At 50.3% G+C, this 27,416-nt stretch overlaps 2 protein-coding genes across 8 annotated transcripts in view; both read right to left on the bottom strand.

Moving 5' to 3' along the window:
* Positions 1-5,506, bottom strand: part of YJEFN3 (YjeF N-terminal domain containing 3) — a 37,838-nt gene extending 32,332 nt beyond the window's left edge. Inside the window, exon 1 of one of the 3 annotated variants that reach the window (XM_077332074.1) lies at positions 5,230-5,506. In XM_077332074.1, the coding sequence (XP_077188189.1) occupies positions 5,230-5,294 (65 nt within the window). In that variant the 5' untranslated portion in view covers positions 5,295-5,506. The remainder of the gene's footprint in view (positions 1-5,229) is intronic. The other 2 variants (XM_077332073.1, XM_077332072.1) reach the window with 2 other exon arrangements.
* A 2,564-nt stretch (positions 5,507-8,070) lies between these two features.
* The window catches only part of ABCA7 (ATP binding cassette subfamily A member 7), a 101,056-nt gene continuing 81,710 nt past the window's right edge, over positions 8,071-27,416 (bottom strand). For all 5 annotated transcript variants that reach the window (XM_077332067.1, XM_077332068.1, XM_077332069.1 and 2 more), the window contains 10 exons: positions 27,220-27,349; positions 25,431-25,551; positions 22,739-22,801; positions 22,017-22,123; positions 19,581-19,722; positions 17,897-18,031; positions 17,679-17,782; positions 15,812-15,904; positions 11,136-11,379; positions 8,071-10,023 (listed from right to left, as the gene is read on the bottom strand). In XM_077332067.1, coding sequence (XP_077188182.1) covers positions 9,877-10,023; positions 11,136-11,379; positions 15,812-15,904; positions 17,679-17,782; positions 17,897-18,031; positions 19,581-19,722; positions 22,017-22,123; positions 22,739-22,801; positions 25,431-25,551; positions 27,220-27,349 — 1,286 coding nt within the window. In that variant the 3' untranslated portion in view covers positions 8,071-9,876. The remainder of the gene's footprint in view (positions 10,024-11,135; positions 11,380-15,811; positions 15,905-17,678; positions 17,783-17,896; positions 18,032-19,580; positions 19,723-22,016; positions 22,124-22,738; positions 22,802-25,430; positions 25,552-27,219; positions 27,350-27,416) is intronic.

The raw sequence follows: 27,416 nt of genomic DNA, 5'->3' as shown, positions 1-27,416 counted from the left end.
AGTGCACCATGAATACTGCTGTGACTGTGGTTTTCAAGGGACCTTGTAAGAAACCTTGATCCTTGATCCCTAGCTTGGGGCCTTACTAGCCCCAGACTCTCAGACAATCACAGAAGAGACTGATGGACCAATCACAGGCCACGGTTAGGGGCCACTCGGCTGTCTTGGCAGGAACCTCAAAAGTGTAGGAAAATTACACAGTCCCGGTGGTTATTCTGTATTTCTTGTTCCAGTAGGTTGGAGTTGAGTGACCGTGTCTTACTGAGCCCGCAGATTTAATAAAAATATCACTCCAATTATAAATGGCCTCTTTCTCAAGGCTGTTTTGTTGCTAACCTTTCCTAAAAAAAAATCCCAGTGGGATGTGCTGATTTGCAAGCTTAATTGTCTTCCTTTAGGCCTCAAAGAGACAATGTTTTTCTTTCAAGGGCACAGATGTCAGATTAGCATGGCAAAGTGAGGTCCTTGCATTAACACAACTGTGAATTTTTCCTGTACTTCTCTTCCAAAGGAAATATCATCTGAGGCTGCTGCTGGACAGACAAGAAAGGAGTTTGACAGCACATCAAAAGCAAACTGATGTGGCAGAAGAAGATTTTGTGAGCACCAAGTCTGGAAAAGTTCTGCCCCAATAACTCATACATACTGGCATAGAAACATCACGGTCTGGATCTCTAGCCTTTAACCGAGCCCAATGAAGCTGGCTGCAACTTAAGAAAGCCTCTACCACAATACATCTTTGGGTGATCAAGGTCCCAGAAGGCTCTTTGCGATGTTATTGTTTAAGCCCTACTGGGTTTGAGACGAGGTTAATGGAGGAACAATCGTTTCCCATATGTTCCTGGCTGGGAATTAATATCACAGGGGGAAGTCCTCTTGAATGCCCCATCAATCTTCAGTAGGTACAGAAAAAAGGGCCTTTTTGGTGGCAGCTCCACAGTTATGGAACAGTTATGCAGAGCCAGTTTGGTGTAGTGGTTAGGAGTGCAGACTTCTAATCTGGCATGCTGGGTTTGATTCTGCGCTCCCCCACATGCAACCAGATGGGTGACCTTGGGCTCGCCACGGCACTGATAAAACTGTTCTGACCGAGCAGTAATATCAGGGCTCTCTCAGCCTCACCCACCCCACAGGGTGTCTGTTGTGGGGAGAAGAAAAGGAAGGCAACTGTAAGCCGCTTTGAGCCTCCTTCGGGTAGGGAAAAGCGGCATATAAGAACCAACTCTTCTTCTTTTTAATCCACAGAAAGTTCTGCCTAGCCCTCTCACTCTTAATCTAAGACGAAACTGAAGACTGCATTTCGTTATGTTGAGCCAGTCCTGAATTGTGCTTTTATCTTGTCATAAGCTGCCTTGTAAGTAAATACAGCCCTGATCCAGAACAGAGGGCCATTTCGCACGGCTTCAAAATAGCACAATGGTTGCTAATTGAAAACGCTACTAATTTGCCTTAACGCACGACGTCGCAGACAATCTGCAACACTCCTGAAACCAATCAGCAAAAAGCGCTTCGTTGTAGCGCTTTCAGGGGAATCCAGAAAAGTGGATTCACCCTCCGGATAGCGATACACTCCTGCAACCAATCTGCAACACTAGCGCTAAAGACCTGTGCGTTACCATTGTTGCGGGTTCTTCAAAGTCCCTCCCCCTGGCTCTCTCCTCCAAACTTCCGGCGAAGTGATCACCATTTTTTTTTCTCCGAGCGAGCGGGGATAAACGCACCAGCGAGCCTCTTTCTGTTTAGAGGCTTCCCTGGCTTCAGTCCTTCACCTTTAGTCACTAAGCACAAACCACATAAAAGCCCGTTTGCTGAAATAAAGTCCCTTTATTTTTTACACATTAATTCAGCCGAAAATCGAGCCCGTGAGAGGGGGGGGGGAATTTTTTTTTATCACTCGAGGCAGCGTGCCAACGATCATACAATCAAACGACAGCTCACATTAGGCAGCTGGATGGGTCTCTCCGTTGCAACGAATCTACCTAGATTCGTTGCTATGGGTCTGTTTTTTTTTTTTAAACCTTTCTTAAAGGGAAAGGGGCTGTTTGGGAGCATGCTAACGGCTGCCCATTGGCTGCTTGACGGCCAGGGGCGGGACGAGCTTGGCAATAGCGCTTCCTTTCTAGCGATTTCTGCCGAGACCGGAAGCCTGTGGGAAATGCTAAAAAACGCAACTGATTCCACTACAAAGGCAGGTATGCATAACAACGAATTCCACTATTTTAAATGGCGATTTTTCATTCCACAAACAATTTGCAACAAAGATCCCCGTGCGAAAAGGCCCAGAGTTTTAAACAAGCTGCAGAGTTCTGTCTGGGGATCAGTGCCCAACATCACACAGGAGCTGTGCCATGAGCACAGAAAATCCTGCTCCTTAGCTGATGGGGGGGGGGAAGCATTCTGCATATGCCCAGAGGCACCTATCTTTGCCATCTCTTGCAAATTCCAACACAGGGGATGATGGAGATGGTGGATATTTGTTCATTTGGAGAGAATGGCTACTTTGGAGGGAGGGCTCTGGGGTCTCTTATGCCCTCCCATCATCAAACCCTCCCCTCCCCAGACTCCTCCTCCCCCCCCATTTTCCAAGCAGGAGTTGGTAACCTTGAGAAGAGATCAGAGTAGTTTCTTTGAGGGGAGTGTAGAAAAAAAATTGCTTCTGTCCTCAACTATTCACAAATCACCAACCTCCTTTTTTTTTTTTTACAACTCTGAAATGGGAGCTTGCCCTTGAAGAATTTCAATTATATCGACCCTGTTTGGATTTCTAGTAGTTAAGAAAGCACAAGGAGGCACTAGATTATCTTCCCCACAACCCATTCGGCTTAAAAAACATTTTGTGTTGTGAGAGAAGGATCCTGAAATCATCACATGTTAAGCAGCAGTGCGTGGATGTAAAAGGTATACGAGTTCATTCGTGCATTTGCAACACACTACACACTGAGCAGAATTCCTCTCTCTCTTCCTCTCTCTCTCTCTCTCTCTCTCTCCCCCCTCCAGGCAACAAAGAAATGACCTCAAAGTGCAGCCATTTCATTTTAACTCCTTTATATCTGTTGCCACAGAAACAGCCTAAGCAGAAGCGTATTTGGGTTGTTTTTTTTAAAGAGAAAGGAAGTGCCAAAAAAAAATAAAAAATCCTCACAATGCTCAACTAGAAAGTGAGGAGGGGGAGCCTGACATGAGCCAGAACTTTATGGGTCATTCAGCCCCCCCCCCCCGCCCCCTCCACACAGACCATAATTCCTTCTCTTCCCCAGAATAACACAACAGGAACATTGCCACATCTGATTTTACAAGCATTCTGGCATCTGAGCATGTACAGAGAGCCTAGTCCTTGAGTAGAACACTTTTCGGGATATTATTTGAAGGTCTTAAGTGCCATGGATTCTGTCATGCATACCCTTGGTTTCTGGATTCTTAATGAGGCTGCCTAAGGAGGTGGTGAGCTCCCCCTCACTGGCAGTCTTCAAGCAAAGGCTGGATACACACTTTTCTTGGATGCTTTAGGATGCTTAGGGCTGATCCTGCGTTGAGCAGGGGGTTGGACTAGATGGCCTGTATGGCCCCTTCCAACTCTATGATTCTATGATTCTATGATTCATCTGTGGAATGGACTAACTAAGGAGGTGGGGAGCTCCCCCTCACTGGTGGTCTTCAAGCAAAGGTTGGATACACACTTTTCTCAGATGCTTTAGGATGCTTAGGGCTGATCCTGCGTTGAGCAGGGGGTTGGACTAGATGGCCTGGATGGCCCCTTCCAACTCTAGGATTCTATGATTCTATGGATGAGCCCAACACTGACTTTTTACCTTGTCCCTGAGCAGAACAAATGGGAAACCTGACCAAATTGATGTAACAAAATAGGACTTTTGCGCATGTGCAGAGTGTCCCAGGCTTGGAAGGTGTTTTTTTTTTAATTTAAAAAATCCCTCTGAGTTAAAGCAGAGAACTAATGGATCTCCAAGACACACAGTCTCTTCACCTTCCTAGTTCTGCATGGTCCTGTTAGGCCCGGAAGCAGCAATGAGGGTCTACCTGACCACATACAGCGACGGGGGCGGAACGGTGGCTCTCCAGATGTCCACGAGCTACAATGACCATGGACATCTGGAGAGCCACAGTTGGGTCACCCCTGACATAGAGGGCATGTGGGTGTTTGAAGGGGGCGGAAATTAGCAGAAGAGTCTGTCCCCACCTCCCTTCTCTTAATCACTCTTCACCCCACAGTCCTCTTCCACCTCCTTTACTCTGGCAAATTTGGCCCACTTTGTGGTTGCCATGGAGACCAGCAGTTGAACGCCCGTCACCGAGTCACGATTCGCGCAACTCTCCTGTAGCATCAGGAGGTAGGCGCAGCCCCCTCTCGGCTGATGTTTTGCTCACAGCCTGGGTCAACAAATACCCCCCCCCCCACACGCACACACACGCACACGCACGCACACGAACCCCTCGTCGCATGTTGGCTTTCTGAGGACATGCAGAGACACACCAGCCCGCCTCAAGGAAGAACATGCTGCCCCCCCCCCGCCCCCAGCTTCAGCCCTCTCTGGAGCTGCACAACGGGTGGTGCATGCACCCATCCTAGACCTGCACAACAGAGCCTTTCACTCTAGTGCCGGACACACAGGCTGGGAGAGGGGACTTGAAAGGCAAGGAGAACTCCTGAGCTCCCCCCCCCCCAGGGAACACAAGTTACAGAGCCTCAGGAAAATGATGCCGCTTTGGCCACTGTGCCAAATCTACACCTAGCTGGAGGGGTTCCCTGGAGGGGCCAGCTTGGGTTCATAGTTGAGAAGACCAAGGCTGACTCTGCCCTGAACAGGGGGGGGGGGATGACTAGATGGCCTGCGTGGCTCCTTCCAGCTCTAGGATCTGAGGAAGACCAGGGAGCCCAAGGGGGGGGGAACCCTGTCCTGACTCTGCCATCAAGCGTGCCCTCTCTCATGTTAAGATGCCAGAGAGGAGCTCAGAACGACATACATCCTCCTGGATGCATGAAAATATTCTGGACTTCCTTTGGGCAAAATGCAGAGCTAGGAGAGCGGCTGCCACAGCAGCCTGAGAGTTTGGCATGGGTCACAGAAGATGGCAATGCTTCCCAGCTGGAAAAGGCAGGGGGGGGGATGAAAGGGGAGGGGGGTGTCCGCTGACTGCCTTTCTGCCTCTGCTCACAGGAACAGGGAGGCTACTGCACCTGAGCCCGACACCCAGGACAGCCCTGCTGCTTACCTCAAGTAGCGGAGTGGCTGGATCTCTTTTTTGCCATGGGACAAATTGCAGCCGGGCTTCTCCATGGCAAGCGTCAGCCCTCCCTGCTGCTGAGGCACCTGTCACAGCAACGGTGGCCCCCCCACCCCCCAGGTCAGCCCCTCCTGCTTCCTTGCCCTTCCCGCTCGAGGAAACAAGCAAGGCTGGGGAAAACCGTGGAAGCAGGATGGGGCGGGGGGGGGGGAGCAACCGTGCAGCTCCCCTTGGCAGACAGTGGTGCCAATGTGGGCACAACAGGAGCCGAGGAAAGGAACTGATTGGTCCAGTCCTGGCGAAGAGAAAGATAGAGCTCTCCCCCCCCCCGCTATCACCCAATGGGAAAGCAAGGGGGGTGCATTAACCCTTTCCAGGATCCCCAAGGTGGCTAAGAACGGTGAATGCCTTTAGTCAGCACAACACGGAGGACATGCAAGGAGAGGGTGGAATTAAGGGTCACCTTTTCCCCTCCATCCATGCGTGGAACAGCTAGGTCCCAGGCAGAAGGCCAACAGGAGGGGCTCTTGTGCCACTTACAAATCCTTCTGCGTCAAGGCTGAGTTAATAATAGTGAATGGTTAAGAAAATTTAGACAGACAGAAAATCTAAAGCAGATATAGACAGTCAAGAAGAGTTGGTTCTTATACAGCACTTTTCTCTATCAGGAGTCTCAAAGCAGCTTACGTTCACCATTCCCTTCCTCTCCCCACAACAGACACCCTGTGAGGGAGGTGAGGCTGAGAGAGAAGAAGACTTGGTCCTTATATGCAGCTTTTCTCTACCTGAAGGAGTCTCACAGCAGCTTACATTCGCCTTCCCTTTCCACAACAGACATCCTGTGAGGTTGGTGGGGCTGAGAGAGCCTTGATATAACTGCTTGGTTAGATCAACTTTATCAGGGCTGTGACTAGCCCAAGGTCACCCGGCTGAGTTCATGGGGAGGAGGAGTGGGAAATCAGAAGAAGAGTTGGTTCTTATATGCCGCTTTTCTCTTCCAGGAGTCTCAAGGCAGCTTCCAATCACCTTCCCTTTCCTGAGGAAGTGAAGCTGAGAGAGCCCTGATATCACTGCTCCATCAGAACAGCTTTATCAGGGCTGTGGCCAGCCCAAGGTCACCCAGTTGGCTACATGTGCAGGAGGAGCAGGGAATCAAACCCGGTTTACCAGATTAGAAGTCGGCACTCCTAACCATGACTACACCAAGAGATGGGGAGGATTAACATCAGTGAATCTGCCTCAAAATTTTTCATTTTGTTTGACTTTTCAGGCACTGTATACATACAAACACATGCAGGATATGCCCAGTTCGACTGGAAGAATATCCTGCTTTTCTCTTCTCTGGTGGTGGAGAGGACCATCAAGTGACAGCTGATTGACAGCCAATTTTCAAGGAAAGAGACACTTGGGGCTATTGGCCATCGCTTGCCTCTGCACTGTGACCCTGACATGCCTCGTTGGTCTCCCATTGAAATACCAGCCTGAGCCTAATGATCCTGTTAGCTTCTGATAGCTTATGAAATGTAACTAGCCTGGGTGTAAACTGCACGGAGCTTTTATTCCAATCGCATATCGATTCAGTCCCTGCCCTCTACACAGAATGCGATTTCCATTTGGATTTGGGGCGATTTAAATTTTCCTTCTGCAGCAAGGATTGATCCGGAGTGACCCTATCTTTATTGTGCAATATCTCAGAGTGCTGTTAATCCTCAATATCCAGATTGGGAAAGAAAGCTCCGTGATAGAGAACCTCTGATAGGCTACACCTGGTCATGTGACAGGCTTGCCTTAAAGGAGAAGCCCCTAATTTCTCTCAATTTCTGTCAGTCCTGGATTTTTCCTCCCTCCTCTGCCTTTTTCGATCCTCTCCCCCCCCCCCTCTAAGAAAAGAAAGAGGCTCCCTGCCTGGCTCCTCCCCCCCCTTCAAGAAAAGAAAGAAAGAGGCTTGGCTCCCCCCCCCACCTTCTGAGCCTCCCTAACCACGTGCAGAAGACTTTCCTGTTTCAATGGGGAGGAGGGGGGGAGAGGAAGACCCGAGTTCAAAGCGATCTGAATTCAACAGGATTGACAATGGAATAAACAAAGTAAGTGCAGATTCTGCCCTGGTCTATCCTGGTCAGAGCTTTGGAGTTTCAAAGCAGCTTCGGAACACCTGCCCTTCCCACAGCAGGCCCCTTGTGGGGCAGAGGGAACTCTGAGAGAATGGGGAGTAGCCCAAGGTCACTTCTGGCTGCCTGGGCGGGGGAATAGGAAAGGGGAATCAAACCTGACCCTCCAGAACAGAGTCTGCTACTCTTAACCACAGCACTACACTGGTAGCAGTCTTTCAAAAATAACACAAGCTTCTAGATCTCAAGGTAGCAAAAAGAACACTGAGAACAAGTACCTGGCAAGCTCCAGGCATCCAGCATTTCTGCCCTTTCCCAGAAGCAGAACAAATCAGACAAATGACCTTGCATGTGAAAGGCATGGAGGAGATGCCAGTTCTCACTCTTCTAAGAGGATAAGGATTACTCATGAACAGCCCAAGCGTAGCTGGGGTCTACACTGCACAGCCCCTTGCTGCTCTGCTTGACTGCACCTTGCTAGGCAAGAACATGGAGCTGGCATGATGCATGTCACTAATACCTGCCCCGAGAAATGGGCAAGAAAAGGGCAATGGGGCTGGGAATTTTCACTCTGGTGAAAATGTGCAAGATTCCCAGGAGACTGACAGATCCCCGTATGCACCATTCTTCAATTCTGGAGCCGAAGGAGGAACGATGCCTTATTAACCGTGACTGATTTTGGTTTTAAAAACAAGAAGCAATTGCAGCTTTTGAATCACCACTTTGTATTTTAATTGAATTCCTGATCTCGAAAATATGTTGCTAAAGATGAGAGGTGAGGGAGATGGGTGGTAAAGCAGCGGTTCTCCACCTTCCTAATGCCGCGACCCTTTAATACCGTTCCTCCTGTTGGGGTGACCCCCAACCACAAAATTAGGCAAGTCTTCTTTCACAGAAATTAAACCAAAACTGACCAACGGCGTGAAGATCCATAGTTCATGATTGTCTATAAATTGGGTTTTTTCCCGGGGTTTCTCAGTTCAGTTCTGCCTCTGGTCCCACCATGCCGATCTCGCTCTTTTCCGCTGCTCCAAACAGATGAACGCTCCATCTCAATGTACCCCGCAAGGCTGTTGTGTGGAGGGCGCCTGCCCAGCCAAGCTCCTTGCCCTGCCGTGACCCCTGTGAAAGGGTCGTTCAACCCCAAAGGGGTCCCCCACCCCCAAGTTGAGGACCACTGTTACAAAGCCTGCATCCTGGGACTGGATTATTTACCCCTTCGCTCTTGCCTTCCTTTGGTTAGTACTGTAATCTTTGCATTCTGCCTGTAGAGGCCGCCAACTGTGCAAACTTGGGTGAACAAACGAGCCAGATTTTCAGAGCAGCAAAGGACCAAGCAAATACCTTTCTTCATGAGCCTGCATTGCAGACTGTATGGCTGGTGTCTGTTGGGCGAGGCGAGGGCAATTCTGAGGACAGCAAAGTTGAGCACAGGATCTGTACACGGCAAATCCACCAGTGCAGATGAAATGCTGGCTAGAGAGTCAGATGTACATGATGAAATGCTGGCTAGAGAGTCAGATGTACACATGTGACATTTAAAAACCCCACCTAATAACTCACTCAATGCAGCAGGGAAGGGTTAACCTCATTCCCTGGAGCCTCCACCACAGCATGGTGATCTTGTGCAAACAACACCTCCATTCATAGAATAACAGAGATGGAAGGGACCTCCTGAGTCATCTAGTCCAACCCCCCAACATTTTACCTCCGTGCAAAAACAGAAACCCTGCCAAGGCACCCCTGCAGAAAATCCTTGGCCTGTCTGTGCTACAAACCTGAGTCAATTTCAAAGAAAGACTTGGGTTTCTTGCCCCAAAAAGAGCCATGGGATATGTAATTTTTTTCCATAGCCACTCTATAGCCCAGCGTTTATGGAACTACAATTCCCAGCATAACTTGTGAGCAGCACCCCCCTTCCCCAAATCAACGAAAAAAGTTTGGAACCAGATTAAAAGCAGTGTAGACCTGAGCAAGCAAGAATTCCTCCCTGGGGACAAATCACAAGAAGGACATTTGGGGAGGGGAGAGTTATCCCTGGTTGTTAGCCAACGTTGCTAGATTCAAGATCTGTGGCACCTTCGAGACGTATAAGGTAGTCAGAGCTTTGACTCTGGAAAGCTTCTACCCCCCCCCCCCCAATCTTGTCGGGCTCCTATCTAGCTATTGACCTAGATAGCCACCCTCTGAGACGAGCCTCTGTGTTCAAAGACAGAAGTGCTTGACCCATGGTGCGGGCCCCCAAGAAGATGCTGCCCTGCCAGTTGGCCATCTGGTGGACTGCTGCATGCAAAAGGGATGTTTAATCACCTTGATGCACAAATGATCTCTCCGTGGTTTCAAGTCATGCTGGAGCCCTCTATGGTCTCCAACCTCATTCCTCCTTTGCGCCCACCCCTTTGATCATGCCCTGGGACACAGAGCTTGGCCGGAAAGAGAGACAGGTGCTCAGAAAGGCTGCTGCAAGTCCACATTCTTGGCATCACTCGGCAGGGTGTCTCCCCCTACCCCCGCTGGTGCCAGTTTCTCAGACTTGGCTCTCCTGCAGACTTTTATCTTCCAAGAAGCCCGTGATCCTTTGCCAGGGTCTGCTGGGGTTCTGCTGCTTGGCGAAACAGCCAGCTCCCCCAGGAGGATCTTCTTCACTTTGGTCCTTAGCAAAATGTACAAATACCTGGAAGGGGAAGGGTGGGGGGTGAGACAATTACTGCTTTATTATCACATGGTGTTAAAAACAAAACAAAACACATACATTAGGGCCAAACCCAATGGAGGGGGTTTAAAAAAGGGAGGCAGGGGTTTACCAGACCCAGTGCAGGCTCCCACAGAGACACAACAGCTATGGGGAATGCTCATCTATCCCTCTTAATAAAACAGTAAGGGTGATTGGGGTGGGCCGAGTTTGGGATCAAAACTCCCGGATTGGGCCCTTGCCCTTGGACTGACAAGCGGAGAGGCCAATCCGCACGACAATGTCCCAATCGTGCGGCGCGCAAAGCATGCCTTCCAATTTCCACTATGGCCTGCCCTCGGCACAGAGCCGCCCGTGTCGGGCGGCGCACCCCGCATGATGCAGCCCGAGGTGTTGAGCCCCACCCTTGGCATAGAGCCACCCAGGTTGAGTGTGTGGCGCCGCTCGCTGGCTCCGCGTCCCCAGAGTGGTGGCTGCTGGAAACCGGCTCACTGCCCAGAGGTGTAGCCAGGTAGGGGGGGGATGCGCCCCTGCATCCTTGCCTTGCCCCCTCACCTCCGCTCTCCCCTCCACCCGCAGCCCCCATCCAATGTTCACCCCAACGTGCAGCCCACCGCGTGCCCCGGCCTTCAAAGCCCGTCCTAGAGAGCCTCTTGTGGCTCAGAGTGGTAAGGCAGCCGCCTGAAAGCTTTGCCCATGAGGCTAGGAGTTCAATCCCAGCAGCCGGCTCAAGGTTGACTCAGCCTTCCATCCTTCCGAGGTGGGTAAAATGAGTACCCAGCTTGCTGGGGGGTAAACGGTCATGACTGGGGAAGGCTCTGGCAAACCACCCCGTATTGAGTCTGCCAAGAAAACGCTAGAGGGCGTCACCCCAAGGGTCAGACATGACTCGCTGCTTGCACAATGGATACCTTTACCTTTTAGAACCCACTGCAATGGGCTTTCTTTCTAGTTTTAAAATAAAGGAGAGCTTCAGCAGGTTTTGAATGCTGCTTGATGGGAAGAGGGTTCCAGCCTAGAATCGTAGACTGGGAATTGTCCACAGAGGCCATCTAGTCCAGCCTCCTGTCCCAGCAGTGGACCCTAGTCCTTACCTGGTCTAGGGTGGTTTGGGAGACAGAGTAATCTTCAATGTGGTAGGTGCCCTGGTGAGCTGAGAGGATCCCAAAGATCTTGGCCAGGGAACAGCCGTGGGACGGCAGTTGGTACTGGAGGGTGCAGTGGTGTTTCTCCTTAAGAATTATGCTGGGGAAGGAGTCCTGGATGAACTTCTCCAGGGGTCCAAGGTCTGGGTCTGTCCCGGACACTCGGAGCATGATTGTGTAACCGTCCCCGAACCTAAAGCAGAAGGACACAGGTGGCTTCAGCAGGGTCTTTACAAACATTGTTCTTTTGGGTGTAGGATCACATCCTTCTCCAGTACAGTGAAGGGTGGAGGGCCTTCTGCCAATATGCGTTTCCTTGCCTTGGAGAAATACATTACCCTTTGCTGAGCAAAGTGACGAGATACAACTCAGCCCTGTGGGACCAATCCAGAAGCTGGTCTCAGGGTTATAAATCAAAACTGAGCTCACTGCTAAGCACAGAGCCTTGGGAGGGAGCTTCCCACCTCCCCTGATCAGCCCTGACCAGTCTCTGCAAGTCTGAAGCAGGCACGAACCCTGGAAAACAATGACCGGAAATCAATTCCTACTTGGAAAGACTGAGGGACTTAGGAACATTCAGTAGGGGGAACAGGAGGTTGATGGGGGATATGACTGCTCTCTTAAACTACAAACCTACAGTAATTGCTTTAAACTATGCACAGAACACGATCAGCTAGATATCGGGAGGGGGGTTCACAGTCCTTCAGCAGTGGAATGGGCTACCTCAGGAGGTGGTGACCCCCCTCCCCTTCGCCCTCACTGGTGGTTTTCAAGCAGCAGCTGGACAGCTCCTTATCCTGGATGTGTGATTTATCCTGCATTGAGCAGGGGGCGGGACTAGATGCCCTGCATGACCCCTTCCAGCTCAAGGATTCTATGAGGCCAGTTCAGCAGGGGAACAGGCTGCCTCAGGAGGTGGGGAGTTTCCCCTCACTGGCGGTCTTCAAGTAGATGGACCCAGCCTTATCCTGGATGCTTGAGGTTGATCCTGCAATGAGCAGGGGGTGGGATTAGATGGCCTACATACTGTCTTTGAAAGGTTGCTCCTTGGAGGAGGGCAGGGAGTGGTTCCTGATGGCAGCAGAGGACAGGTCCCAAAGTAATGGGTTTAAACAATGTGTAGAAAATATCAGCTACATATCTGGAAAAAATGTTCAGTCAGAGTAGTTCAGCCATGGAATGGGCTGCCTCAGGAGTTGGGGAGCTCCCCCTCACTGGTGGTCTTCAAACAGCAGCTGGACAGATCCTTATCTTGGATGCTTGAGGTTGATCCTGCACTGAGCAGGGGGTGGAACTAGATGGCCTGTGTGGCCCCTTCCCCCCTCTAGGATTCTGTGAGTCTAGTTCAGCAATGGAATGGACCGCCTCAGGAGGTGGTGAGCTCCCCTCACTGATTCTATTACATTTAGGTAATTATAATGTATATAATAAATATAAGACGGGGAATACCTGGCTTGATAGCATTACATGTGAAAGGGACTTAGGAATTCTGGTGGGCAATAAGTTTATGTGCTTATTTATTATATTTTTAACCACCACTCCCTGCCCAGCTGGCTCATGGTGGCTTATATCAGCTTTAAATACGATACCTGGATACCCCACCTGACTCACCCCATCCTCTGCTTTCCTGTCCACTCAATGGCCCTCCACAATTGGCACAAGGAGGGGAGCCAACAGTGCAATATGGCAACTAAGATAGCAAATGTGACATTTGGCTGCATAGAATCAAGAGGAAGGGAAGGGATCATGCCCCTCTATTCCACGCTGGATAGCCCTCATCTGCCATAATGCACCCATTCTGGACACTGCCCTTCATGAATGATATTGGATAGTTGTGTTGTGTTCAGAGAGGGGTGACTGGAATGGTTAAGGGGGTGGAATCCATGCCTCATGAGGAGAGGTTGAGAGAGCTGGGTATGTGCAGCTTGCAGAAGAGGAGGTTAGCTACATAAGAGGTAGCACAATAAAACCAGAGTCCAGTAGCACCTTTAAGACCAACAAAGATTTATTCAAGGCGTGAGCTTTCGAATAAATCGAAGGCGCTACTGCACTCTGATTTTAATGTACTACTTCAGACCAACACAACTATGCATTTGTGTCTACGTAAGAAGTAGACATGTTGAAGAGGGGGCCAACTTGTTTACTGCAGCTTTAGAAACAAAAACTAAGAGGAAATTACAGGAAAGGAGGTTCCATTTAAATATTAGGAAGCACAGATGAGAAACCAGTTGGCCAAGTCTGCTGCAAAGGTTGGGCCAGAGAACTGAATAAAGCTGGCAGCTTCCAAAAGACATCACTGAACAGACCAAAGTCTTCCAGAGTTACCTTCTTGACTTCTCCCCTCTGCCCCAAATATTCCTCCTTTTGCGCCTGCACCAGATCCATTAGTGGCATCGTCAGAAGAAGTGTGAAGTTTTGGCCTGGCTTGTTCCACTTCACTCCATCTACCTCGTTCTGTTGCCAAGCATGTTGCTTCTCCATTTACCACTATCTCCATGACTCCTCAGTGACAACTGTGGAACTCTTTTGCAGTAGCCATAGCAACTTCTACATCTGCTTCAAGCAGCAAAAGCGGACAGAGAGAACTTCTTCAGCAATGTTTACAGAGCCCCTGCTCCCTTCCTCCCCGAAAACCCATTTGTGCATTCTGCCCCTGGACCTGTTTGCACTATTATAGTTACCTTTGTTACAATTATTAATGTTAGTTATTATTGTTATGGTTATCCATATATTATGGAAAATCTAAGTTCCTTGTATTGTTTCTATGTTCTATGTAAGCCATCCTGAGCCTCAGGGGAAGGTGGTATATAAATATAACAAACCAACAAATAAAATGATCTAATAGGCATTACAGAGACTATGTGGGATAATACTCACAACTGGAGTAATAGGATTGAGAGACACAACTTATTAAAAAAGGACAGACAAGGAAGGGGGAAGGAGCAGCACTATATGTTTAGAATGTTTATACTTGTTAGGAAATACATAGAATCATAGAGTTGGAAGGGGCCATACAGGCCATCTCGTCCAACCCCCTGCTCAACGCAGGATTAGCCCTAAGCATCCTAAAGCATCCAAGAAAAGTGTGTATCCAACCTTTGCTTGAAGACTGCTAGTGAGGGGGAGCTCACCACCTCCTTAGGCAGCCTATTCCACTGCTGAACTGACTGTGAAAAACTTTTTCCTGATATCTAGCCTATATCGTTGTACTTGAAGTTTAAACCCATTACTGCGTGTCCTCTCCTCTGCAGCCAGCAGAAACAGCATCCTGCCCTCCTCCAAGTGACAACCTTTCAAATACTTAAAGAGGGCTATCATGTCCCCTCTCAACCTCCTTTTCTCCAGGCTGAACATTCCCAAGTCCCTCAACCTATCTTCATAGGGCTTGGTCCCTTGGCCCCAGATCATCTTCGTCGCTCTCCTCTGTACCCTTTCAATTCTATCGACGACCTTCTTGAAGTGAGGCCTCCAGAACTGCACACAGTACTCCAGGTATGGTCTGACCAGTGCCGTATACAATGGGACTATGACATCTTGTGACATGTGACTGAGCCTGAGAGTTCAGCTGAGAGTCTTTGGGAAAAAATAAAAGGAATAGGAAGCAATAGTGGTATTATGGTGGGGGTCTGCTATAAACTGCCAGGCCAGACAGAAGACTTGGATGAGTTGCTCCTAGACCAGGTGGGACATAGTGGTCATGGGTGATATCAATTAACCAGACATCTGTGGGAAAACCAACTTCGTTAACAATGAAAAGTCCAATACGTTCTTGACCTGTCTTGCTGACAACTTCATTTCCCAGAAAGTGGAAGGGGCAGGGAGACTTGGGTTCAAGCATGAAGGTTACTGGGTAATCTGGGGCCAGTCCTTCTCTCTCAGCTTAACAGGCCTCAGGGCCAAACTAGATGGAACAGCATCCTTCAGAAATAAGAGGACTGTGCTGCTGACCCAATAGGATTAGGACCATGTGGCATTTTAAAATTATTTCAACGTGGTGGTGGTGGCCTTAGGCCTAATCCTATTGGGTCAGCAGAACAGTCCTCTTATTTCTACCTCCCCCCCCCCCCGGCAAGCTATTTTGGTGCTTGAAAAGGCACAGCAGGATCATGGCCCCCGTGGGGGCCCAATTCCTTGCAGCATTTTTAATTGATGTCACGTCAAACTTGGCCCAAACGGGATTGTTGGGAAGTCCAAGGACAGCAGGCAACCCCAAAGCCCACCTCCAGCTTCTCTGGATGGAAGGCTGACATTCAAAGGGCAGTCACTAAACAGTGTGGGACTCACAGACTGGCAGGATCCAGGAGCAAATGGTCAGAAAGAGGTCTCTGAGGGCTCTTAGAAAGACAAATTTATCAGCTCAAAACACCACCTTTCAGAGTCCCAAACATACATGTTAGAGCCAGTGAGTTGTAGTGTTAAGAGTGTCGTTCAGGTATCTGCCAGGGAGGGTCACTGGGTGGCCCTGAACCAGTCACAATTCTGTCAGTCTAATTTTCCTCCCAGGGTTGTTGTGAGGAATAAATGGAAGAGAGGGAAAAGACGTAAGAAACATTGGGTTTCCATTGGAGACAAAGGTGGTGTACAACCGAATGAAACAAGTAAACATTAATTTGTAACTTAAATACCTGTTCTTCAGGTGTTGGACGCTCCCCAGGCATCGGAAATGGCCGTTCACCAGAATGGCCATCCTGGTACACAGCGCCTCACATTCCTCCATGCTGCCAGGGGAAAGGCAATAGAGCCAAATGGAATTAAAGACAGGCACTCCCCCCCCCCCCCCCATGTCTTCCTTTTTGCCTTTGGCTGTAGATTTGATTCCCAGGCGAGAGCCAGGGGGTTAGTGACACAACCCGGGTCGATGGTCCGGAAGAAGGCAGCACCCAGATTCAGTTGCCAGGAAAAGACAAACCCAAGCTTTAGGGTTGCCATCTTCCGGGGGGGGGGGGGGTGGAGCTGGCACTCTTCTGGAATTAAAGCGGATCTCTGGACTACAGAGATCAGAAGGGTGGATTCTATGACCTTGTATCCCCCCTGCAATCCCTCTCCTCTCCATCCCAGGCTCCACCCCCAATTCAACAGGAATTTCCCCAGCCAGAGCTGGCAGCCTGAACAGGCTCCCCCAAGCTGAACAGGCTCCCCCAATGCATCCCTGGTCTCCACTGGATGAACTCAGGCCCGGCTGATACCTGCAGGTTCATCTGGAGGCTGGGACTGGAAGTGGTGGTGAAGGAAAAGCTTCCAACTACAGACCAGGAAGTCTTAATTTTTATACATCCCAATAGAAAACTAAGCACCCCAGGGAGGAAGGCTCTATCCTGACAAGAGTCTCTTGGGGGTTTTGTTTGCTTGTTCTTGTTTTTGCAGTGTGGAACCTTCCAAACAAGGCCTTGCCCCCAAGTCAGACCCTCAGTTTATCAGGCTGACTATTTCCACTCTTCAAGGCCTCATGCAGGGAAAAGTCTTTCCCAGCACCTGTCCCCAGCACCAGATCAGAGGAACTGAACTGGGGAGCTTCCACATGCAAAGCAGCTGCTCCCCTGTTAACAGGCTCCCCCAAGATGCAAGCCATGGGTCGGATGCAGTAGAAAGAAGGCAGAGTCCATCAGCATGGGGGACCTTTTGGGAGTCCCTATGGCAGGGGAGGAGATCTCGGGAGTCCCTATTCACTTCTTTGGCTAGATCAGGATGGGTGGCCCTGCTAGTCTGCCTGGAGCAGGAGAAAAGAGCCAGGAGCATCTTCAAGACTAACAACATTTGTGGCAGGGGAGGAACTTTTGTGAGTCACTGTGCACTTCTTCAGACAGATCAAGAAGGGTGTCCCTGTTTGTCTGTAGGTGCAGAAAAGAGCCAGAGCCCAGAAGAACCTTCCAGACTAACACAATTTGTGACAGGGAAGGAGCTTCAAATGCTCAGATACTCAGATCTGAAGAGGTGAGCAGTGAGTCATGAAAGCTCCACCCCTGCCACGTATTTTGTCAGTCTTCAAGGTTCTGCTGGACTCTGGCTCCTTCCTACTGCATCAGGCATATGGTTTGCATCGGTGTAGCACACACAGGCAAGAGCCTCTTGTGGCGCAGAGGGGTAAGGCAGCAGACATGCAGTCTGAAAGCTCTGCCCATGAGGCTGGGAGTTCAATCCCAGCAGCCGGCTCAAGGTCGACTTAGCCTTCCATCCTTCCGAGGTCGGCAAAATGAGCACCCAGCTTGCTGGGGGGTAAACGGTCATGACTGGGGAAGGCACTGGCAAACCACCCCGTATTGAGTCTGCCATGAAAACGCTGGAGGGCGTCACCCCAAGGGTCAGACATGACTCGGTGCTTGCACAGGGGATATCTTTACCTTTACCTTTTAGCACACACAGGTAGCAAGCCAGCCATGCTGAATACAAAAGCTACCTTGCTGTCTCCAGCGGAGGAATCTCTGCTGGACTGCAGAACACCTTGCAGGGAACCACACTCCCTGCCCAGGTGGGCCCAACAGGTTCTGCTCTTACCTGTGTGACGTAAGCACCACAGATCTGCCATCCCTGATCACACCCAGGATGCAGTTCCACAGAAAACGCTTTGCTCTTGGATCCATCCCAGTTGTTGGTTCGTCCTGGAAGCACCACCCACCCCACGGAAAGAGAAGATTCCTTCTGTGAAGGGTCTTCTAGGCAGGAGTAATGGAGCCCCCCCCCCCCCCGAACTCTGCCCAGCCCATGTCACTGACCAGGAAGATGACAGGTGGTGCTCCAAGGAGGGCGATGGCTGTGGACAGCTTGCGTTTGTTCCCCCCGCTGTACCGGCCGGCGGGTCTGTCTGCGTACTGGATTAGGCCAAGAGTGGACAAGCCCCACTGAACCACCTGGGTGGGGGGGGGGGGGTTTAAAGGAAAACAGCAAGGTCATGATGACATCCAAAAAGTTAGGATCAGTCACAAGGCAGGATTTAGAGGTTCAAGTCACCCCACCATCTGATCTGTGCTGCTGACCCAATAGGATTAGGACCATGATTCAGTACAGGAAGGCTTCAAAAAGAAGAAGAAGAAGAAGAAGAAGAAGAAGAAGAAGAAGAAGAAGAAGAAGAAGAAGAAGAAGAAGAAGAAGAAGAAGAAGAGTTGGTTCTTATATGCCGCATTTCTCTACCCGAAGGAGGCTCAAAGCGGCTTACAGTCGCCTTCCCTTTCCTCTCCCCACAACAGTCACCCTGTGGGGTGGGTGAGGCTGGGAGAGCCCTGATATTACTGCTCGGTCAGAACAGCTTTCTCAGTGCTGTGGCGAGTCCAAGGTCACCCAGCTGGTTGCAGCTTAGAAGCCACCACTTCTAAGCACTACACCAAGCTAGCTCTCAATGAATACAGCTTTCACAAATGCTCCTCTTTACAAGCTAGCAACCTGTAATTTCAGCCCGATTTGCAGAAAATACATCATCATTGGGTAAGGAGGGTGAGGGTTCTCCTTGTCCAGGTCAAGAGGAAGTTAACTCAGAAAATTGCTATTTTGCCAAATCCTTGTGAGGCTAGGCTGGTCACCAAATGTACTTCATGGTAGCTGAAGGATTTGAATCTGCATCTACCAGTTCCTAGTCCAATACTCTTACCCGGCCTTATTCAATCTTTTGACCATGGAGGAACCTCTGAAATATTTTTTCAAGCTTCAAGGAGCCCCAGAGGTGATGTCAGCTGGCCACACCTCCATGCCACACCCCCCAGAAGTGACACGTCCCTGGAAGTGACATCACCGCCTGTGTTAACAGGCAGACTTGAGGAGGACTGGAGAGGGGACAGACAGGAGGTGGTTTCAGGCGGGATAGAGTGAGCAGCCTCCACCTCCCAGGCACAGAAACCACAAGAGAACTCACTCATGTTTGGGAGGGCGGGAGCAGTGGGCTGGTTCCCTAGCCTGTGGCCAAGTCCATCAAAGCAGGAGGGGAACGGCCTTGGATCCCCTCCAGAGTTCCCGTAAGAGGATCTCCCTCTTTTCTCATGGCAGCACACTAACTAAATCTCCTTTGGGGGGGAAACAGAGTAATTAAAAGAAAACAGTTGGAGGAGAAAGCAAATGACTGCAGCAACAGGGCTCCGTGAACAGAAATCGTGCAAATTAAAACACCCCGCGAAATGAGCCATCTGCCAACAAAAAGAGCAAGAGGCGAATCGAGACTGCTCACAGTAACCAAATCATCCCCGCTAAAGTGTAGAAGGCCAGAAGTGAAGTCGGGCAAACGTCATGTGGCCGGGAGTTCCACAATTTGAGGGCCGGCACCACCCGAAAGGCCTGCTTGGCATATTTCAGCTTTTGCGGCCATTAAGTAAGCCTATGCACAGTGCCCTCTGGTCCTCATTGCGGCTGGACTTAGGTGCCTATAATTTCAGGCAGCTGCCTGCCCCCTCCCGTAGAAAAGCAGGCTCTTACCCCAGGAATGGCGCTCTCTGGGATCCCACGCAGGCGGCAGTAGAACTGGAGGTGTTCCCGACCGGTAAGAAGGTTGTTGATGGCGTCAAACTGGGGACAGTAGCCCATGTTCTGGTGGACGGACTGCTGGTCGCTCAGCACGCTATGCCAGTGGAGGGGAGGGACAGAGAGAAGTCAGCCAGGGCAGAAGAGCTCTTGAACAGATAATTCACACTGAAGGAAGAGGAACAGAACAGGGGTCCCCAGCAGGGTGCCCCTGAGCCTCCTGCCAGCATCTTTCATGATGCCCACCAAGAGTTTTTAGAAAGTGGGTGGGGACACAGCAAGGGCTCTGATTGGCTCTCCAGATTGCAATTTCCAGGTCAGAGATAAGGGAAAGTCCGCATAGAGCAAGTTACAGAAGTCTCGTCTAGAAGTGACTGTTGCATGGATCACTGTGGCCAAGTGTTCTGGGGACAGGTAGGGCGCTAGTAACCTAGCTTGGTGCAGATGGTAAAACTCCACCTGGGCTACCCTCATGATCTGAGCCTCCATTGAGAGGGAGGCAAAAAAGATTACCCCAAAATTCCTGGCGGTAGGTATAGCCATAAGCTACACCCCATCCAGGAAAGGTAAGTGCGCTACCTAGTCCTGCCCCCTTCCACCCAGACACAGGACCTTCGTCTTTGGAGGGGCTGCATTTCGGGCGACTCTGCCCGAGCCATCCAGACGCTGCCTCCAAACATCTGGCAATTTTTTCCAGGGAGGAGTCTGGCCGGCTGTCCATCAGGTGATAGAGCTGGGTGTCATCTGCGTACTGGTGACAACGCAGCCTGAAACTCTGGACCAGCTGTGCCAGAGAGCGCAGGTAGATGTTAAAAAGCGTGGGGAAGACTATCACCCCCCTGCAGCACCCCAATGGAGAGCACAAAGGGGCATGACAACTTTTTTCCCACTGCTGCCCTCTGTGTGAGGTTCTGGAGGAAGGAGAGCAGCTACTGCAAGGCTGTCTCCCTGCACCCCGTCCCGTCGAGGCAGTGTGCTAACAATTTGTGGTCAGCCACATCCAATGTGGCTGACAGTTCTAAAAGCAGCCAATGCCACTCATAGCAGAGGGATTCAGGGTCCCTCGCTGCAAACGTGGGAGCCACATCAAGCTGCCTTTGATATTCTTCCAGCCCGTTTATGAAGGTGACCTTGACAGATGTCTACTGAGGTAAAGGTAAAGGTATCCCTTGTGCAAGCACCGAGTCGTGTCTGACCCTTGGGGTGACGCCCTCTAGTGTTTTCATGGCAGACTCAATACGGGGTGGTTTGCCAGTGCCTTCCCCAGTCATTAACGTTTACCCCCCAGCCAGCTGGGTACTCATTTTACCGACCTCGGAAGGATGGAAGGCTGAGTCAACCTTGAGCTGGCTGCTGGGATTGAACTCCCAGCCTCATGGGCAGAGCTTTCAGACAGCTGTCTTACCACTCTGCACCACAAGAGGCTCTTGATGTCTACTAAAGGCATTGGCAAACATTGCCAAGGTGTCATTTGCTGACCATTTCCCAGCTGCCATTTATCGACTGGGGCAAGCCAGGCCCACACGCCCAGAATGCTGCCTTTTGCTGTACGTATAGAAGTCTGAATTGTCTACTCCAGGGGTGGGCAAACTGTGGCCCTCCAGAGGTCCATGGACTACAATTCCCATGAACCCCTGCCAGCAAATGGGAATTGTAGTCTATGGACCTCTGGAGAGCAGCAGTTTGCCCACCACTGGTCAACTCAAACTGGTAGCAGCTCTCAAGGGTCTCAGGCAGAGAGCCAGCTTGGTCCCACCGTTAAGAGCGGGTTTGATCCCCCACGCCTCCCCATGCAGCCAGCTGGGTGTCTTTGGGCTAGTCACAGTCCGTTAAGAGTTGTTCTCACAGAGCATTTCTGTCAGAGCTCTTTCAGACCTACCTGCCTCACAGGGTGTCTGTTGTGGGGAGCGGGAGGGAAGCCACTGAGACTCCTTCGGGCAGTGAAAAGTGGGGTATAAAAGCCAGTTCCTTCTTTTCCATCCCGTCACGCCTGGTTCTTTTAACTGGAGATGCTGGAGAGTGAACCAGAAGCACCTACATGCCAACCAGGGCCTCTGCCACACAGCACAACCCCTCCCACTGAGCCGCAGCTCATAGATAAGGTGGCCTCACACCTGGCGCCTACATCTAGAAGCACAAGGTGGTCGTGAGCAGTGGTGGCAACAGGGGGAATGGCTCTGAATGGCAGTGCCTCGAGTCCAGCTTTGAATGTCTCGTCGCTCCTTACAAAAGAGAAATCTAAACGTCAGAGGAAACCACCTTCCTTCTCTAGATTTCTGTTTGCCGGGAGGATTAAAAAACAAACAAACCACCAAAAGCATTCCAAAACCCAACCCTCCATATCCACATGTGAGGATCACCCCACCCCACCCCTCTGTTGCCCCTACTCACCTATAGCCTTTCAGAAATGCTTCTCCTGTGGTCACCTCGGAGTCCCCAGTCAGCATTTTGAAAGTGGACGTTTTCCCAGCGCCGTTCACCCCCAGGAGGCCAAAGCACTGCAGAGTCGGGATGGAAGAGTTAACAGCAGGAGAGCAAACAGGCCTCCACACTCTCGGTCTCCCTTTTCCATCATCACACCCCCACCATCATCTCATGGGGCAATGAAGGGTTTTGGGACACCCTAGAAACCAACCACTGCCTTGTGGCAGAAGGCTCTACAAGCCGCGGCCCATTTTGTCACTTTCAGCATCTTCCACCCTGGCAAAAGTAAGATCTCTCTCCCACAGTCCAGTGCAAGCAGAACTGCAACCCCGAGCAGCACTGAGTCCCTGACCTGGATGGGCCAGCCTAGCCTGCTCTTGGCAGATCTCAGATGCTTATCCAGGTCTGTCTGTCTGTCTGTATGATACCGTATGTACATACAAACAAGAAGAAGAAGAAGAAGAAGAAGAAGAAGAAGAAGAAGAAGAAGAACAACAACAACAACAACAACAACAACAACAACAACAACAACAACAACAACAACAGATCTCGGAAGCTAAGCATGGTCAGCCCTGGTTAGTATTTGGGCAGGAGAGCCCTGTGGAAGCCCATAGACACAACGCAGAGGCAGGCCATGGCAAACCACCTCTGAACATCTCTGGTTTGATCCGTCAGGGCAGGTAGCTTACCTCTCCTGGAGGGATTCCCACGCATAAGCGATCCACGGCTGGCTTTTTGTTCATCCGGTAAACCTAGAGACAGGGTGACCCAGCTGATCAACCAACAACCAACAAACAACTCTGCTCCGTTCCGCATGGGAGCCCTTGAATGCATGAAGGACCTTCCCGCTGAGCTGGACGGCCAGTCCATTATGGCAAGTGTGGTCTAGTCTGACTAGCAGGAACTCCCCAGGATCTCGACTTCGCCAGCACCTCCTACCTGGTCCTTTTAACTGGGGAGGTGGAGGGGAGAGGCTGAACCTGGGACCTTCTGCATGCCAAGCAGAGGCTTTACCACTGAGCCACAGGCCCACCCCTATCTAATGCCCTGGATTGAAGCAGAAGAGGCAAATGGGATTGCTGTGGTGAGCACACATTTCTGAGTCCTGCTGCACCACAGAGAGGACCAGAATCGTAGGTCTATGTCCACATGATCTCCAATACACAATTAGAAATTAGGAACCTTTTACAGGTCCAGTGGATGTTTTGGGGTGTTCTATCATTCAAAGTTCAATGTTAAGAGCCACTGATGAAGATAGTGGTTGAAAACGAGTTTTTTCCTCTGGGGCTCCTTTTGACTGTTTAAGTGGCTGTATACAATAAATCAGGGCATTTCCGCACGTGCAAAATATAGCTGCACAGCCTCCGGATGTTGGCGGCATATTCAGGCTCCTCCACATGACATTGCCAACTTCCTGAGGCTGTCCAGCCGCTCGGTTGTCATTGGGCCTTTTTATAAGTGCAATGCGATAAATGCAGAAAACTTTGTTTCCTTGGTCCCGCCCTCCCGTCTCCATTTCTTGCTTTGAATAATTTTATCTTTTTAAAAATGGCGCGACCTGTGTTGCAGTGGGGACTGCAAACCTACATTATCCAAGGTGAAATAAAATCTTCTTTAAAGTGTCCACGGTCATCTGAGGACCAGGCAGGCAGAACACAGCCCCGTTTCTGTTTTGTGGAGGTGGAAAATGAGCTGGGAAAGGGGAGGGGGAGGGGCAGGCAGGTGATCTAGTGGCTTTCTCCAGGTCATTGAGCCATGTGTACACGTTGTTTTTAAGTCTCCCATTAGCACAAAATGTATTTTTGGGCTTTAGTTACCTGTTCAGCCTTCTCACAACTGGGAGAGGCAAAAACAGTCTTGTTTGCATCTTCTGGATGTGGGAAATGAACTTGGAAAGGGGGGGGGGGTTATCTCCCAAACTTCCAGGGGGCCTGAGCAGCTTGTTTTTAAGCCTATCAGTAGCTTAAAATGTCTTATTGGCCTCCAGGGACAATGTGCAGCGGTTCCAAAATCCACCAAGAAATAAAGTACAAAAAAATACTTTGGATGAGGGTGGATGAGGCACACCAGCCTGCAGCCCAGCATGAAACCTCCACTGCATAAACAGTCCAAGTGTCTTACAAAGCCGCTTTGAGACACTTTCAGGTAGAGAAAAGTGGCATATAAGAATCAATTCTTCTTCTTCTTCTTCTTCTTCTTCTTCTTCTTCTTCTTCTTCTTCTTCTTCTTCTTCTTCTTCTTCTTCTTCTTCTTCTTCTTCTTCTTCTTCTTCTTCTTCTTCTTCTTCTTCTTCTTCTTCTTCTTCTTCTTCTTCTTCTTCTTCTTCTTCTTCTTGGATGAGGCTGAGAGATCCCTGAGATTACTGAAGAAGAGTTGATTCTTATATGCCACTTTTCCCTACCGGAAGGAGTCTCAAAGCGGCTTACATTCACCTTCCCTTCCTCCCCCCACAACAGACACCCTGTGAGGTAGGTGAGGTCAAGAGAGCCCTGATGTTACTACACCAAGCTGGCTCTGGCTCTGGGATGGAATGCTGTATCATTCTGGCGTTCCTCCATAGCAAAAGGGCAGTGTTGATTTAATTAAAGATGCATATATGTTGTGGCAACGTGGAAGTGCTTTTCTTTAAAAAAAATGAATTTCGGGGCTGGGGGGGAGGGAATAAAGTTTCAGTCCACTCTTCTTGTTTGCTGCACCAGAGAAACCTGCTTGTGGGTAGATTTGGCCCCAGACTCAGCACTGCAGTGGATCCCAAGAGCCACAGTGGGGCTGGGGTTCAAACCCCAGCTTGGCCATTAAACATCTTACCAGCTTCACCGAATGCTTGTGAGAATAAAACCGAAGAGGGGAGCACCAGGTGCACCACAGGGTGTATGTGGAGGGACAGATATTTTAAGCTGGGGGGGGGGGAGTGGTAGTGGTGTTAAAATAATTAAAGTAATATCTGGAAACCCTAAGCAGCATGTGTTGCATAGAGACAGGCCAGGGCAAACCTCCTCTGAGCATCACTTTCCTTGACCTGGGTGGCCCAGGTTAGCCTCATCTCTTGAGATCTCAGCATCTAAGCATCTGTTTTTTTATTTGGATGGGAGACCACCAAGGAGGTTGGACCTGGGTTGCTCATACAGAGGCAGGCCAGGGCAGACCTCCTCTGAACATCTCTTGCATTGAAAGCCCTCCAGGAGGCGTCATACATCAGCTACAACTCGATGGTCCACTTCACACACATGAGCAGCTCCCCTCCCCAACACTCTGTCCAGCGCCACAAGTAAGCTGCCCTGGCTTTGCTCACTGAACAACCTTCGTTTTTTTTCAACTGATCAGATTAAGAAAAAGAAATCTCTGCTGAGTGCCTGCTAATCCCAATGCCAGCAGCATCACCTTTGTCAGATCTCGGAGCACCAAAATGTCCCGCTGGTGCATCCTGTTCATAATCCGCTTCCGTTCTTTGGCCACGTCCTCATCTTCCTCTGCCAGTGGAGGGAGCTTGACGGGGAAAGGACTGGAGGGAGAGGAGTATGGGTCAGCGCCCAGCACAATTTGCTGTCTGCATCCTGTGTTCGCCAATCCCACCCCTACCTTTCCTCAAAAAAGAGAGGGGCTCTAGGACCTCCAGGTAGGGAAAGGAAGGAAGGAGTGAAGGATGGAGAGGGGGTAAAGGAAGGAGGGGGAAAGGAAGGCAGAGAAAGAGAAAAAAAGAATGAGAAAATAAGAAAGGGAAAACAACAGGAAGAACAAAACAGACTGAAAGGAAAGGGAGGAAGGGAGAAAGGAAGGGAGAGTCCCCCATTCCCCCCATTTGGGAGGGCATGCAGAGGAGTGCTCCAAGGCTGCTGAGGGCCCTATGAGTCCCTTGAGATGCCTGGCCCCCCACCCCCACTGCAGTGGGAAATGGAGAGCCTGGAATGGCAGAATCTGGTCCTTCGGGCAGAATGGCAGGGGTTCCCGGCAGGCTGGGAATTGGAGGCAGGCCACTGTGAAAGTCTGGGGCTGGGAAGCACCCTTGTCCCTGGTGGCATGGCAGCAGCACTGCTCTGTTCAGTGAGAACGGGAGGCCTTTGGTGCTATTAGAGGCTTCGGTTCTAAATAAGCAAACTCTTTGAATTAATGTTTCTTTATCAGAAATGCAAGCATCTACGTTGAGGGCATAGTAAGAACTGACCCACAAAGCATAGGGTGGAAATGTAAGGGCTTGAGGGGGCTCCCCCTCCCCTGGGAACTCGAACCAGGCACAGTTCAAAAGAAGTCATAATATGGAGATAACAATCCCCGCATCAAGGGATGGGAAGATGTGGGAACTAAGGAAAAAGCAGGGAGGGAATAGAGGGCAAGAAGGGAGAGGAGGTGAGAAATGTTTAGGGAGGTTGGTCTGCATAAAATACAACAGCAGGAAATCAACCTTGGGGTGTCAAACAAAAGCATCTGGGTTACATCAGGGCATACAAGTCAGGCTGGATAGACACACTAAATCACTACAGAGATATAATCATGGCAGAAATACATGGAGGTTTCTGACAGGTGGCCTAGGCTCTGCGATTCACTGGGAGCCCAACCCACCCCGTAAAGTCACTCATATGTTAGGGCTGGGAGGTGCCTCGGGGTATGGGAAGGTGAGTGGATACAGGGCATCTCCCCCTCACGCACACACATACATGGATAGGTTGTGGCTGCAGCTGAGAGCATCTGTGTGGAGCAGGGAAACATCTACATCCCTGGCCAGTGTGGCAGCAGTGGCCATTGGTTGATGAGTAGGCAGGTGACCAGGTGGGCAGGAGACCTCTGGCAAGGCTCCCACTCACTGGCTGGCTCCCCTTCTGGAGTCAAGCCAGTAGAGTGGGGTGACACTTCTTCCTGCTGGAAGAAGTTGGAGGAGGAGGCAGCCATGGGTAGGACAGCCTACCTGATTGGCCATTTGTTGAACGGAGTACAAGCTCCTCCCACCATCCTGTCCCATTTTATTTATGTTACAGATAAGCTTTTGTGTCCATGAAAACACATGCCTTGAATAAAACTTTGTTGATCTTAATGGTGCTGCTGAACTCAAATATCAACCTTCGACAGAGAAACAAAGGAGCACCTTTGTTTTTGCACCCCCTTAATGACTCTGCCTGCCATGCACAAGCTGCTCCCCCACTAACCTGTCTGGCTGCTGCATACACACGGCTCTTACCGGAGGTGGATGAAGAATTTGTACTGCACAAGGATGGTGAAGAGGAAAAAGACGAACCCCTCCACGGCCATGGCAAAGAGGTTTTTCCCAGCCAGGTCCCAGCTGAGTGGGGAAACATAATGCTTCTCACCTGAGGGGGGGAGGGAGAAACAAAAGGTGAGGGCAGATTTTCAGTAAGCCAGTTGAGAACATAAACA

Source organism: Paroedura picta, chromosome 4 (genome assembly GCF_049243985.1).
Source record: "Paroedura picta isolate Pp20150507F chromosome 4, Ppicta_v3.0, whole genome shotgun sequence".
Classification (NCBI taxonomy): domain Eukaryota; kingdom Metazoa; phylum Chordata; class Lepidosauria; order Squamata; family Gekkonidae; genus Paroedura; species Paroedura picta.
This window is presented reverse-complemented; position numbering and strand designations above follow the sequence as displayed.